The following is a 14434-nucleotide window of genomic DNA, read 5'->3' as shown; positions in this document are numbered from 1 at the left end:
ATATATACAGATTAAGTTTGTGTCATAGGGCACAAGCGCTCTCCACAGAGAATGTGAGAGGGAAAGTGAAAAATCACCATCCAGGGGAGACTGCCACATCACAGTCCCTCTCCTCCCGGGATTTTGGGCACCCATGCACATGAGTTCAGGGCCAGGCATTGAGTCCCACATAACCTACTCTGTGGTTCAAATCCTGGACCTGGAGGCTTGAAAAAAACACGCTGTGTGTGTGTGTGTGTGTGTGTGCGTGTGTGTGTGTGTCCAAAGTCTTGAGAGGAGGATAGAAGAGAAGGGACTATGGCTTTGCCATTCCCCCAGGAGGTGATTCCCACCTTCCCTCTCTGTCTCTTTGGCAATTACATATGCTCTATGATAAAACAAACACACACATTAAATTTAAGAATCTGAGTTAAGGTCATTTTTGGCAAATCAGTTTTTAATAGTACATGTAATTCCACAGTAAAAAGCTCAAGGCTCAGTGTGGTCACAAGGGTGGCAGGGTGCTGCTGTGTGAGGCTGGAGGCATGTGGGAATGCCTGGGCCTGGATCCCAGGCTGGCCTGCACTTGCTGGGTGCTCCCAGGATTCTGGTTGGCTGGAAGGCTGGGGGGACTATGGTATGGTGAGACCCTGTCAGGGGAGCCTGCCTCTCTCCCTCTCAGCCTCCCTCCCTTTTCTCTCTAGCTCAAAGGGAAGACAGAATATTTTAAAAAAAGAAAGAAGCCTTTAATTTGCTAAAATATACGTAGAAATACTGATATTGCAATCCATTTTCTCGAGAGATTTTTGCTATAGGATGCATACGCTCTCCAGAGAGACAGAAAGTGAGAAACAGCCCCCAGAGGGGATGGCCACGCTGCCATTCCTTTCCTCCCTTCTCCTCTGTTCTCTCAGGATATTGGGCATGCATGCACACGCACCTGGCATGAGTTTCAAGCTGCCAGGTCTGGGATTTGAACTGCAGTGGGCCACATGGGAGTTCAGTGCCTTAACTACTACAACAACACTATCTGTTGGGCCCTGATGTGATGTTTACACATTCACAGCTGAATCTGGGCTTTAAGAAAAGGCTCTAAATCTACTGATTTCATGTGCGTTTCATATCTTAAAGGTTTCTTAGACAACTAGGAAGCCATGAGTGTGGCATTGCTGGGTGGAATCAGCACACTGATCATCGCAGACATCAGGCCTCCTTCAGCAACAGACTGGAGTGTGTGGGAAACAGCTCCCCTCTCCTTCAGCCAGCAGCGTTCTTCTTTTGGTTTTTCTTTTTTTGGAGAGGTTTTTGCTATAGGGTGTGTGCGTTTGCCAGACACACACAGAGAGAGAGAGAGAGACAGAAAGCAAGAAATCACCCTCCAGGGGGGATGGCCATGCCGCAATCCCTTCTCCTCCATTCTTCTCTCGGGATCTTGGGCACGCACGCACACGCGCCTGGCGTGAGTTTAAGCCACCGGGTCCGGGACTCGAATCACGGTCGACTATGTGGGAGTCCAGCGACATAGCCATTATGCTAACTGCTGGTCCCTCTTTTGGTTTTTCTTAGCATTTCCCCTCTTGCCTTATTATTTTTGCTCTCCTATTTTTCTTCATTCTGTACTTTTCACTATATATATATGTGTGTGTGTATATATATATATATATATATGTGTATATATATATGTGTGTGTGTGTGTGTGTGTGTGTGTGTGTATATATATATATATATACATATTAAGTTTTTGTCATAGGGCACAAGCGCTCTCCACAGAGAATGTGAGAGGGAAAGTGAGAAATCACCATCCAGGGGAGACTGCCACATCACAGTCCCTCTCCTCCCGGGATTTTGGGCACCCATGCACATGCACACACACACACACACCTGGTGTGATTTTCAAGGCGCCAGGTCTGGGACTCAAATTGTGATCAGCCATATGGGAATCCAGCACCTTAACCACCACGCCACCTGCTGGTCTCCTGCACTTTTCACTCTTAGTTTCATTTCTGGCTTATTTTTCTCCTCCTGTCATAGCAGCAATTTTTATGTCCAGTAGCAATTTTTCTCTCTCTCTTGGGGCTGGCAGGTGGTGTGGTGGGTGAGGGCACTGGACTCCCACATGGCTGACAATGGTTCAGGTCCTGGACCTTGCAGTTCGCTTTCTCACTTTGCCTCTTTCTCTCTCACTTCATCCTTCTATGGTCAAATTAAAATAAATAAAGTTAAAGAAATAATTCTTAAAAAAGAAAAGAAAAGAAAAGAAAAGAAATTATTCTCTCTATTCATCATGGCCTATAGCTGTTTTTTTTAATACTTTTTATTTTTATTTTTTGGAGAGGTTTTCGCTCTAGGGCATGTGCGCTTGCCAGACAGACAGAGAGAGACATAGAGACAGAAAGCGAGAAATCACCCGTGAGGGGGGATGGTCATGCTGCAATCCCTTCTCCTCCATTCTCCTCTTGGGATCTTGGGCACGCACGCACACACACCTGGCATGAGTTTTAAGCCACCGGGTCCGGAACACAAACCGCGGTGGACTACGTGGGAGTCCAGTGACATAGCCATTATGCTAACTGCTGGTTCCCAATACTTTTTTTTTTGAGAGGTTTTTGCCATAGGGCACTTGCATTCATGAGACAGAGAGAGAGAGAGAGAGATAGAAAGCGAGAAATCACCCTCCCAGGAGGGATGGCCACACTGCAATCCCTTCTCCTCCATTCTCTTCTCGGGATCTTGGGCACTCACGCACACGTGCCCAGAGTAAGTTTTAAGCCACCAGGTCCGAGACACGAACTGCGGTCAACTACATGGGAGTCCGGTGACACAGCCATTATGCCAACTGCTGGTCCCGCCCACAGCTGGTTTTGTCTTCAGGCTGGTGCAGTCTCACATCTTTGCCTGTGACCCTACGGGATCAGCATATCCCTGGGTCAGGTTGAAGTTTAAGGCACACATAGGCTAATCATTAAAGATGCATGCCCTACCACCCATCGCCACTGCTGGTCTGTCCACAGTCATGGATCAACCCCGACTTCCCAGTTGGGAAAAGAGACCTTGGCGGCCTCTGCAGAGGTTTGGTCATGTCACTTCCACTACCCAGAAAGGAATTAAAGGAGGTACTTTTGCTTTTCCTTTCTCCACAATGTGATACTCGCAAGACCATGTTTTAAAAAGAATGATTTATTTAATTATATTCATTTATTTTAATTTGACCAGAGAGAGGGAAAGTGAGAAAAAAAGCCTCCAGGACTCGAACTGTTGTCGGCCATGCAGAAGTGTCCAGCACCTTAACCACCACACCACCTGCTGCCCTCCAGATCATTCTCTTCAGCACTTAGATAAAGGGCCTCCATAAGATCTCCCAATGCTATGTAAGATTTTGTGTCTTTCAAATTTATGTGCGTTTCTTCTAGAGTCCATGGCTACCATCAAATTATCAACGTGGAGACCAGCAGGTGGCATGGTGGTTAAGGCACCGGACTCCCGCATACATAACTGTGGTTCGAACTCTGGACCCAGTGGCTTGAAAATCACACCAGGCTCGAGTGTGTACATGCTGAAAATCCTGAGAAGAGAATGGAGGAGAAGGGACTGCAGTGTGGCCACCCCCCTGGGCAGTGATTTCTCACTTTTCCTCTCTCTGTCTCTGTCTCTCTTTCTCCAGCAAGTGCACACACCCTATGGCAAAAAAACTAAAAAAAGAAAGAAAAGAAAAAAGTAAAAGAATAGTCACAGTGCCTTTTGAACCCTAAGCAGCTGAGAACCATTGCCAAATAAATGAGGGAAAATTCTGAGATCCATGAACTGAGAATCACAGTAATCGTACTTTGGATTCTAGAATTAGGCAGCGAACCCTCACTTCCTAGAACTGAGGAGAACGGCATGTTTCCTACATCACCGGGAAACACCCACACAGCATTCATTCCTATTTGCTGGCGACTTTTCGACTTCACATAAATGTCAACATTTAAAGAAAAAATATAAATTTCCATTAAATTCCCATAAATTACTTTCCTAGACAGTGTCCAAAACCACACTGTTTCATGTGAGAACACTGAAGGGATTTTCCCTCCTGGCACCAAGAGTATGGTGTTTTCCCACACAAATTCTCCACTTCTCTAACAACAACAGGATATCCCACAATTCAGTTCTGACACTAACCACCCACAGTCAGCAGACACCATGGATTAAGGGGCCAGATCCACAAAATTTTCCTCACTTCAGGGGACAGTAGCAAGTATGGCATCTCTAGATTCCCCACACTCTTGTCCACCGTGGCTACAAACTGAAGGGTTTCCCACAATCCCACCCCTCCGGTTGGATGACTTGCTAGAACAGCTCCCAGAACTCAGAACAATGTCCTGCTTCCCATTATTTGCACAGCATTATCAAGGATATAAATGAACAGAGGTACAAGGGAAAGGTCGGGAAGGGTCCTGAGTGCAGGAGCCTCTGTCCCTGTGGGTACGCCAGCCCCTGGTCTGTAGACGTGTTCCCAAACTTGGAATCTCCACGGAATTCAGCAGTTTGTTCTTAATTTGCCAAAAGCTGCATGTGCTCTCCAGAGAGCGAGACAGAGAGACAGAGATGGAAAGGAGAAAGCATGGGCCCCCGTGGGATGTGGTCAAATCACAACCCCTTCTCCATTTCTCCTTTCTTTTAGGATTTTGGGCACACTCACACTTACATGCCCAGTCAGTTTCTCAAGTTGCTGGGTCTGGGACTTGAACTGTGTAGTGAGCCATGTGAGAGCCAGCTCACCTTACCACTAGGCCATGGGGCTGGCCCTAACAGGGGATTTAATGCAGGTTTCGTTACATAGGCATGACTGATTCAGTTACCAGCCACCGTGGTTGAACTCAGTCTGCAGCTCCTCTCTGGGGATCAAACTTTCAAGCTTCTAAGGAAGGTCTGGTCTTTCTGGCGACCAGTACCATCCAGAAGCTGAGAAGGGGCCTGTCAAGAAAAGCCTCATTATCACGAACTCAGATATGGTAAAAAAAAAAAAAATAAAAAATAATAAAAAGAAAAGAAAAGGGAGTACTTATTATGAATTAAGGAAGATAAGCTCCTATCACTTGGAAAATTCCAAGGCTTTTAGGAACCAGGATGACAAACCAAATATACACAGGTGATCCCTGACTTAGGATGGTCGGACTTAACAATTTTTTGATTTTACAACGGGTTTGTCAGGACGTAACACCATCTTCAGTCAAGGAGCATCTGTATATTTCTAATTATACCTCAACTATTACAGAAAAAAAGGTCTAAATCTCAGGGTAAACACCGGATTTAATTGGCTTCCATAAGCCAAGGAAGAACAACTGGTCCCAAGTTCACTAGCTCTTCTAGGCTCCTGGAGGGCAAGGCCTTGTCTGTCTTAGTCACTATCTTATCGCCAGCACTATTGCCCAGAGATGCTTGATCGATTCAGTGTTTTCATTTACAGAATCAGAACAGGGTCATGAGCAAAACTAAAAAATTGCTATTGTTTTACTTAGACATGCACTACTTTTTAAAAAAGGATGATTTAATTTGAAAAATTATTATTATTTTCCAGTGTGGTCAGAGAGAGACAGAGAGAGAGGGTAAGTGAGAAAGCAAGCCACCAGCCGGGACTTGAATCATGGCTGGACATGCCAGCATCCCATGCCCAGCGCCTTTAACCACCAGCCACCTGCTGGCCCCGATATGTACTAATTTTTTCAGTCTGCAGATTTTTAAAGAGTTAATTTACTGGAGGCCAGCAGGTGGCATGGTGGTTAAGGTGGTGGCATCTGGAATGGATTGTGGTTTGAGTCCCAGACCTGGCAGATTGCTTTCTCACTTTCCCTCTCTGTCTCTCTCCGTCTCTGGCCAAATTAAAACATAATAATAATAATGATAGTAAATAAGATTTAATAAAACAATTCTTTTTTTTTTTAAAGTTAATTTACTTAGGTCTCTTTCTCTCTGTCTTTCTACTGAAAACTTCAAAAGGGTCTTGACACTGAGCTCCCCGCAACCCCAGTGAGTCCCAGATAATGGGTGCATTGGTGCCTGGTACACTCAGGGAGGTCTCTGGATACAAACCCAGAACTTCCCATGTGGGTGAGTCTTGCAGAGCATTGCATTTTACTGCTGTGGCACCATCCAGCCCACTTGATAGATTTGAAGCATGAAATAGGCAAAGGCAAGGTTCAAACCTGAAGACCAGTGTCCTTCTGTGTCATGTGAATGGGTCCAATGAAATGACTCCCACCCCTTTAGGGTTCTAGAAGCTGCAAGTACCTGGTGGCTCGTGGCTTCTTGACTCATTCTATGCTCTAGGTAGGAGGATGAAGTAGAAGTGCATCCACTGAGAAATCAAATGCTGATTTCCCACGGCATGAATTAAGAATTCTATTCTTGGGACCAGCAGTTAGCGTAATGGCTATGTCGCTGGACTCCCACGTAGTCAACCGTGGTTTGCGTCCCGGACCCGGTAGCTTAAACTCATGCCAGGCGCGTAAGCGTGCGTGCCCAAGATCCTGAGAGGAGTATGGAGGAGAAGGGATTGTGATGTGGCCATCCCCCCTCAGGGGTGATTTCTCACTTTCTGTCTCTCTCTGTTTGTCTGGCGAGCACATGCGCCCTACAGCAAAAACCTCTTAAAAAAGTAATTCTATTCTTTGTTTCAACTCCCTTTCTCAGTTTACATTTTTTTTAAGAATTATTTAATTTTATTTATTGCCATTATTTTATTTTATTTTATTTATTTATTTTTTTTTTTGAGAGATTTTCGCTATAGGGCGCGTGCACTCGCCAGACAGACAGAGAGACATAGAGACAGAAAGCGAGAAATCACCCCCCAGGGGGGATGGTCACGCCACAATCCCTTCTCCTCTATTCTCCTCTCGGGATCTTGGGCATGCACGCACACGCGCCCGGTGTGAGTTTAAGCCACCGGGTCTGGGACGCGAACCGCGGTCGACTACGTGGGAGTCCAGCGACATAGCCATTACGCTAACTGCTGGTTCCCTATTTTATTTTTTTGAAGTTGACCAGAGAGAGACAGAGAGAGAGAGAGAGAAGGAAAGTGAGAAAACAAGCCAGGTCCAGGACTGGAACCGAGGTCAGCCATGTGGGAACCCAGTCACCTTAACCACCACCCCATATCTGTTTTAATAACATACCATATTCCATGATGATGGCAACAAGGGGGGGAGGGGCCCAGCCATGGTGGCCCAGGAGGTAGAGTGCATGGCATAACACTAAAGCATATCAGAAGGCTCAGGGTTCAGAGCCTGGGCTGATCTGCACGTGCTGGGTGTGCCTATGGCTAGATGGAAGGATGGGAGGCAGAAGGGTGGGTATCTTGGTGTGTGAAACTCTCTTGAGGGCACCAGTTTCTCTTTCTCTCTGTCTCATGAAATAAAGAAGTAAATAAACTTGTTTTTTTAAGAGAGATTTTTGCTATAGGGTACTGCACTCCCCAGAGACAGAAAGAGACAGAAAGTGAAAAATCATGCCCTGGGGGGATGGCCATGCCACAATCCCTTCTCCTCCATTCTCTTCTCGGGACTTTGGGAATGCACACACACATACAAATACACATACACACATACACACACACACACACACACACACACACCCCTGATGTGAGTTTTTTAAGTCGCCTAGTCTGGGACTCAAACTGTGGTCAACTGCGTGGGAGTCCAGCAAGGTAACCATTTCACCATCTACTAGTCCCAAGAAGTAAATAAACTTTAAAAATACATATATAAATATGGTCTTTTGTTTTCAATATTATAGACGCTTGTTAGAGGATATACCAGTGATTCTTAACCTTTTTTCTACCCAGGCACCTGAGGGATATGTGTACACACTCACCAGTAACTTTGACTCAGCACGGGAGGTGGCCACTTGCAGAAAATCCCCCTCCTCCCAGTGATATTGTAACCCACCTTTCTACCCCATTGGAATCACTGGTATAAACTCTTCAGCTATTGGGTTGTCGGGAAAATAATGACACATTTTTGCATAGAAAAGTACATCATACTTTCCCGACAACCTAATACGTCCCTTAGCTGCTAAAGTCATAAAAACGTGGAATGAAGAGTTGCCAGGGAACCACTATTCACCTGCTATGTTTTCTGTGGAACAGCAAGAGCTAACGCAGTCTTCCTGAGTTACCGCATATACGGGCTCATTGCCTCTGATTCCCCTAGAGAGCGATGATTGGATGTCAATGACAACATCTTCTAGACTCTCGGTGAGGCACTTCTGACTGGTGGACAGCTTTAGTGTCAGGAAACAAACGACCAAAGTGTAAGCCAAGCTCCGTTCTTCCCTGAGGGACATTTTAAATTTCAGTTTAGTCTTGGTCTTCAAATGTCAAGGATGGCCCACCTTCAGGTTCTAGTTTGCGTCAAAAAGAGGGCACAGGTGATGGGATTTCTCTCTAGAACAAAAACAGAAAATCATCAGTGAGTTTTACTTTTTTTTTAAAGAATTATTTTATTTAACTTTATTTATTATTATATCATTATTATTTTTCAGTTTGATCAGAGAAAGACAGAGATAGAGGTAGTGAGAAAGCAAGCCACCAGGTCTGAGACTTGAACCGTGGTTGGCCATGTGGGAGTCCAGCGCCTTTAACCACCACGCCACTTGCCAGCCCCAGTGAGTTTTACTTCTTTTGACAAATGAGGAAAGAAACATTTCCTTCCTTCTCTCCTTCACTAAAAGGTGGGTGTGTTCGCACAGAGAGAGACAGACAGAGAAGGATCGCGAGAAAGCACTCCCATGGGGAGAGTCGAGTTGCAATCCCTTCTTCATTTCTCCTCTTGGGATTTCAGGCATGCATGCCCATTCATCTGGGTTTTTTATTTTTTTTAGAGGTTTTTGCTATAGGGTGCGTAGGCTCACCAGAACGACAGAGAGAGACAGAGAGATAGAAAGCGAGAAATCACCCCCATGGGGGATGGCCACGCCACAACCCCTTCTCTTCCATTCTCCTCTTGGGATCTTGGGCACGCACGCACACGGGCCCGGTGTGAGTTTAAGCCCCTGGGTCTGGGACTTGAACCACGGTGTCGACTACATGGGAATTCAGCGACATAGCCATTACACTAACTGCTGGTCCCATCCGGTGTGTTTTTAAGCCACTGAGCCTGGGACTCAAACAGCACACCTGCCATGTGGGATGCAGCTGCCTTAGCCATCATCCTACTAGTTGGCCCTCTTTTCTTTTTTCATAAGGGCATGTGCATTCACCAGAGACAGAGAGAGGGAAAGTGAGAAATCACCCCTGCCCCCAGGGCGGATGGCCATGCCATAATCCTTTACCCTCTTTCTCCTCCTGGGATTTTAGGCATGCACATTTATATACCTGGTGTGAGTTTCAAGCCACCAGATCTGGACTCAAACTGCGGTCAGCCACATGGGAGTGCAGCACCTTAACAACCGTGTCACTGGTTGGCCGTGCCCTCATTTCTTCTAAGCCACTGAACAAGACCCATGTAGGGAGGCCTTTGGACCCACTCATTTTCTGTCCACTCAGGCCCACTCCTACCTCTCGGGGTGTAATTTTACTTTTACTCAATAACTTTTACTCAAACATTTGCCTTATATGAAAAAAAAAATGACCCATGTGTAATTTAGAAAAGGATAGAAATAAACATTATTTGTTCATTTCATTTTTAGAAGATTTAAGACTTAAAAACTGGCAAAGAACTAATAAGCACAAACACACATTGGGTCGTTGGAAAAGTCATGATGCATTTTTGCATAGAAAAACATAAAGAAACGACATCATGACTTTTCCGACAACCTAACATAATATCTGAACAGTGGTTACAAACTGACACTATCAATAAAAGAGGTACGAAGAGTAGGCCACCTTTTAAGTTCTCTCTTTTGCTTCTCCTAAAGAAAAAAGAGAGGAAGTCGAATTTCTAGTCATTGGTTAACAGTAATAATAGGTCTGGACATATTTTCTTCCTCAGTAATAACAATCAATATTTTAAAATATTCTTCTGAGGGAACTAGCAGCTGGCATAATGGTTATGTCGCTGGACTCCCACATAACTGACCACAGTTCAAGTCCTGGACCTGGTGGCTTAAACCTCACACCAGGCACATGTGCGTGTGTGCCCAAAATCCTGAGAGGAGAACAGTGGAGAAGGGACATGGCTATCCTCCTGGGAGGTGATTTCTTGCTTTCTGTCTCTCTGTCTCTCCAGTGAGCACCCTGCCCTATAGTAAAAATCTCTCTCTTAAAAAAAAAAAAAATTACTGGGAGTCAGCCGGGGACATGGCAGTTAAGGCAGGGGACCTCACATGGTTGACTGCGGTTCAAATCTTGGACATGGAGGCTTGAAAATCAAGCCAGGCGTGTGTTTATTCATGCCCAAAATCCTGGGAGGAAAATGAAAAAAAAGAAAAGAAAAAGGGGGATTGTGGCATGGCTACCCCCCTTTAGGGATGATTTCTCACGTAGGGGTGATTTCTCTCTCTGTCTCTCTCTTTTCTCCAGTGAGCATACGTACCCTATGGCAAAAAAATCTAAAAAAATATTAAAAAATCATCTACTGGGTAGTAGCAGGCACTGTACTGAACAATAGACATCTGTGACTCCAGTTAAGACGTAAACCAGCCCTACCAAAAAATCAATTACTCTCCGATTTCTTTTTTAATCACCTCAGGACACATGCTCTCATCAGAAAGAAAGAGTGAGAAACCGTGTGAGAGAGCCACCCCAACGGAGCATGACCATACCGCAATTACATCTTCCAGTTCTCCAGCCATCAGGATTTGAGACGTGCATGCAAATATACCTGTCATGTTTTTCAAGCTGCTCGGGCTGAGATTTGAACCATGGTTAGCCATACGGGATCTGGCTCCCCATGTACAGCACTTAACCACAACACAACTGAGCTAGTGCTTCATCGTATAATGAAAAAACTAAGACAGGCCTCTTGTTTTACGTATTTATTTATTTTTATGATGAGACATGGTCTTACTATACAGCCCAGGCTAGTCTTGAACTCACAATCTAGAGAAATATTCTGGCTCAGTTGAGAGGCATGTGCTCTTTTTGATACTAATAAAAACATAAAAGCTGTACTATGTATAGTGCCAACTCCATTGGTGCCAACTGCCATTTCCATTTTACAAAAGAAAAAAAGTTAAGGGACCAGCAATTAGTGTAATGGCTATGTCGCTGGACTCCCATGTAGTTGACCGTGGTTCAAGTCCTGGACCCGGTGGCTTAAAACTCACACCGGGCGCGTGTGCGTGTGTGCCCAAGATCCTGAGAGGAGAATGGAGGAGAAGGGATTGGGATTGCAGCATGGTCATCCCCTCTGGGAGGTGATTTCTCGCTTTCTGTCTCTCTGTCTGTCTGGAGAGCACACGTGCCCTATAGCAAAACAAACAAACAAACAAACAACAACAAAAAAACCTCTCCAAAAAAAAAAAGAAGAAAAAAAAAGTTAAATTGGCAAGGCAATATGAGAAACTATCTCTCCTCCTCTAACCCCAACCCCTCACACTTCCAGAATACAAATCACTTACTGACTGAAAGCTGAGAGCAGCATTATTGCTTATTGACCTTTTTGTGGCCTTGAGCTCTTTGGAAGTTTAGAATTCTCTGAGAAAAACTGTTTTAAAATGCAGCCAATGAGATTACAAAGGATTACACAGGAAGCCAGTTGCGCTGAAATAAAATTATCAAAATAGTTTTTAAAATGTGCCTGTAAAACTGATGAAAGAAATCGAACAAGATGTAAGTAAATGGGAGAGATAGTCCATGTTCATGAATAGAGATATGATATGATTAAAATGTCACTTTTTATCCCCGACCTGATCTATAGATTCAATACAGTCTCAAGCAAAATCCTGGAAAGTTATTTTGTGGATATCAGCAAGCTGATTTTAAAAACTGCACAGGAATGCAGGAAAGACTAGCCAACACAATTTGCCTAATCGACTTTGAAGAACCAAGTTGGAGGAATGGTACTGCCCAACTTCGATACTTACTATAAAGCTACACTAATTTTAAAAAATGTGACAACAGCAAAAGGATAAATAGATGAATGGAATGGAACAGTATGCCCAGAAATAAACCTGTACAGTCATCTGTATTTTCAGTATATAGCATCTTCACAGCCCCTGGACTGCAGAAAGTATTTAAGACCAAATCGATAAAGATACTCAACAATCCTTATGTTAAGTCTTGTAACCATTCATATTTAGGCCTTAAACGGCCAAAATGTAGTTAAATACTGTTGGAAATAAGGAAAAAGATACAGGTAGGCGGGAGAGGAAACGCCTGAACTTTAACACCTGCTTACTGGTCACTACAGCTTGTACATAGCTATTTCAGATAGTGGTAATGTAATCATTTTACTCACAGCATACTTTGTCAAGATGCTTATGCCTGTATACACACGCGTCCTACAGGGTATCAGACTTAAGAAGGTTCAATAATGAACACACTAGCTAATACAAGAAACAAATGAGAAAATTTCCATTCCTTAGGGGAAACGTACAGTATATTGTTCGCGAACTATTCTGCCTCTCCCGACAAGGCGGAGCCCGTGCCATTTAGGGCAGGTGCTTCTGAGCCTGCCAGGCGAGCCACCTCCGGGCACCCAGATGCTTTTCAGCCTTATTCGCTCCTCTCCGGCCTGGCCCTCGGGGTGCTCCGGTATGGGTGGGGGAGCCTAGGCTCCTGGAGGGGAAAAAGCTGTTCTCTCGGCAGGTGGGACGCTTTACCTGGAGGCAGAAGCCCGGGGGGCCGCGACGCCCTCCGGTGAGAGGCCAGCTCCAGCAGCGCGCTCGCGGGCAGGCCTGGCGACCCCGCGCGAGGGTCTCGGCGAGGACCGCAGGGGATGCTCCGCAGCTCCCGCCCAGGCCCGGCGGGTTTTGTGGTCAGCAAGTTCCTGCTTCCGTCGCAGACAAGGAAAGTTTGCGGCGGTCCGCCCCTGCAACCCGGACCTGCTTCCTAGCAACATCCAGGGAGGTGCACTGGGCACTGCCCGCCGCCAGCCGCGCCGGGCGGAGGCTCCAGGGCCCCGAGGGCGCCCGCCCTAGCTGCGCCCCCAGCGCGCTCACTGCCGCGGCGGACTGCAGGCTGCGCGCGCGGCCAGGCGCGACCCTGCGGGCAGCTCCAGGGGCTGCAGCTGCGCCTCCTCGCCTTCCTGAAGCTGGGGCGCGAGCAAACGCCCTGGGGAAAAAGTCCCACAGCACAAAAAAGGACAATGTGGTGAAAAAGTCTCCCCTTGAACCCGGTGTCCCAGTCTCCTAAGATCCCTCCCAGCGGCAACCACTGAGAGCAGTTTCTTGATGTTCAAGAGTCTACAGTGCATTCTATTTGGGCGTGCTCGAGAGAATTCTGTTTTAATTGTTAGAGGCTGATAGGGCCTCGGTTGGAGTTGGCAATTCTTGAGTTGAATATTATGTGCAAACCAAGTCTCAAGGTAAGCATTTGACTTTCTGTGGGATTACTGGTAGTGTTTGGGATATAGTCATGATGAAAACTATGGTGACTGTTAGTTATTTAAAAATTACATTGCTCTCGGCTTGGACTAAGATCAAGGGTAGGTTGCAGAAGTTTTTTGGGACCAGCAGCGTAATGGCTATGTCGCTGGACTTGTATGTAGTCGACCGGCTTCGAGTCCCAGACCCGTGATTTTAAACTCATGCGGGGCACGTGGGCACCCGAGAGGAGAATGGAGGAGAAGGGATTGCAGCGTGGCCATCCCCCTTGGGGGGTGATTTCTCCTTTTCTGTCTCTCTGTCTCTTTCTGTCTTTCTGGCAAGCGCACACACCCTATAGCAAAAAAACTCTCAAAAATTAATTAAAATAAACAAATAAGTAAATGAATAAAAGACGTTTTCTAAATCAGTGCTAGCTCACCCCCACCTCTGTATACAAACAAATGCAACATTACTACACGACTGACACTTACCTCTCAAGCTGGTCTAACCTTTGGCCAGGTCTTCACCTCAGTGTGACAGAGCTTCAGACTTAGAGCACTATGCAATTGTACATGGCCGTGCAGCCAGCTGCACCTGCTGTTAACCTATAGCTACAGGAGGTATATGTTGACAGGGAATAGCTTGGGAACAATGGTCCATTATGTGAACTAACTCTGCTAGCTGTCTCCAGAAGATGACCTACTCTTGAATTACAGTAATATTGCCAAAGCTTGTTTTCAAAGAGTTAGCAAAGAAAAGAAAAGTTCACAGTGATAGTTCCTTGGACTGATTTTCCTGATGCAACAAGGGACTCACACGCACATGTCTTTTATCTCTGAATATGATACAGTTTACAGTTCAGATTGTAGAATGGCCTTTTTTTTTTTCTTTGACCCCTCCTACATGGGATTTGAAACTTCAGATTCAGTGTTTTGATACGATGAACTGGTTGTGACTGAAGTGATGTATTATTTTTTCAGTATGACAGTGAACACGGGACAGTGATCAAAAT

General features: G+C 45.5%; 1 protein-coding gene across 1 annotated transcript in view; it reads right to left on the bottom strand.

Annotated features, from left to right (window-relative positions):
- Positions 1–12907, bottom strand: part of MANSC1 (MANSC domain containing 1) — a 23897-nt gene extending 10990 nt beyond the window's left edge. The window contains exons 1-2 of the mRNA XM_006164797.3: positions 12718–12907; positions 8079–8398 (exon numbers count right to left, since the gene is read on the bottom strand). Coding sequence (XP_006164859.1) covers positions 8079–8298 — 220 coding nt within the window. The 5' untranslated portion in view covers positions 8299–8398; positions 12718–12907. The remainder of the gene's footprint in view (positions 1–8078; positions 8399–12717) is intronic.
- Between the last annotated feature and the right edge of the window lie 1527 nt (positions 12908–14434).

This window comes from Tupaia chinensis, unplaced genomic scaffold, assembly GCF_000334495.1.
Source record: "Tupaia chinensis unplaced genomic scaffold, TupChi_1.0 Scaffold143728_1, whole genome shotgun sequence".
NCBI classification, from domain to species: Eukaryota; Metazoa; Chordata; class Mammalia; order Scandentia; family Tupaiidae; genus Tupaia; species Tupaia belangeri.
Note: the sequence above shows the minus strand (reverse complement) of the source record. Positions and strands in the feature narration are given on the sequence as shown.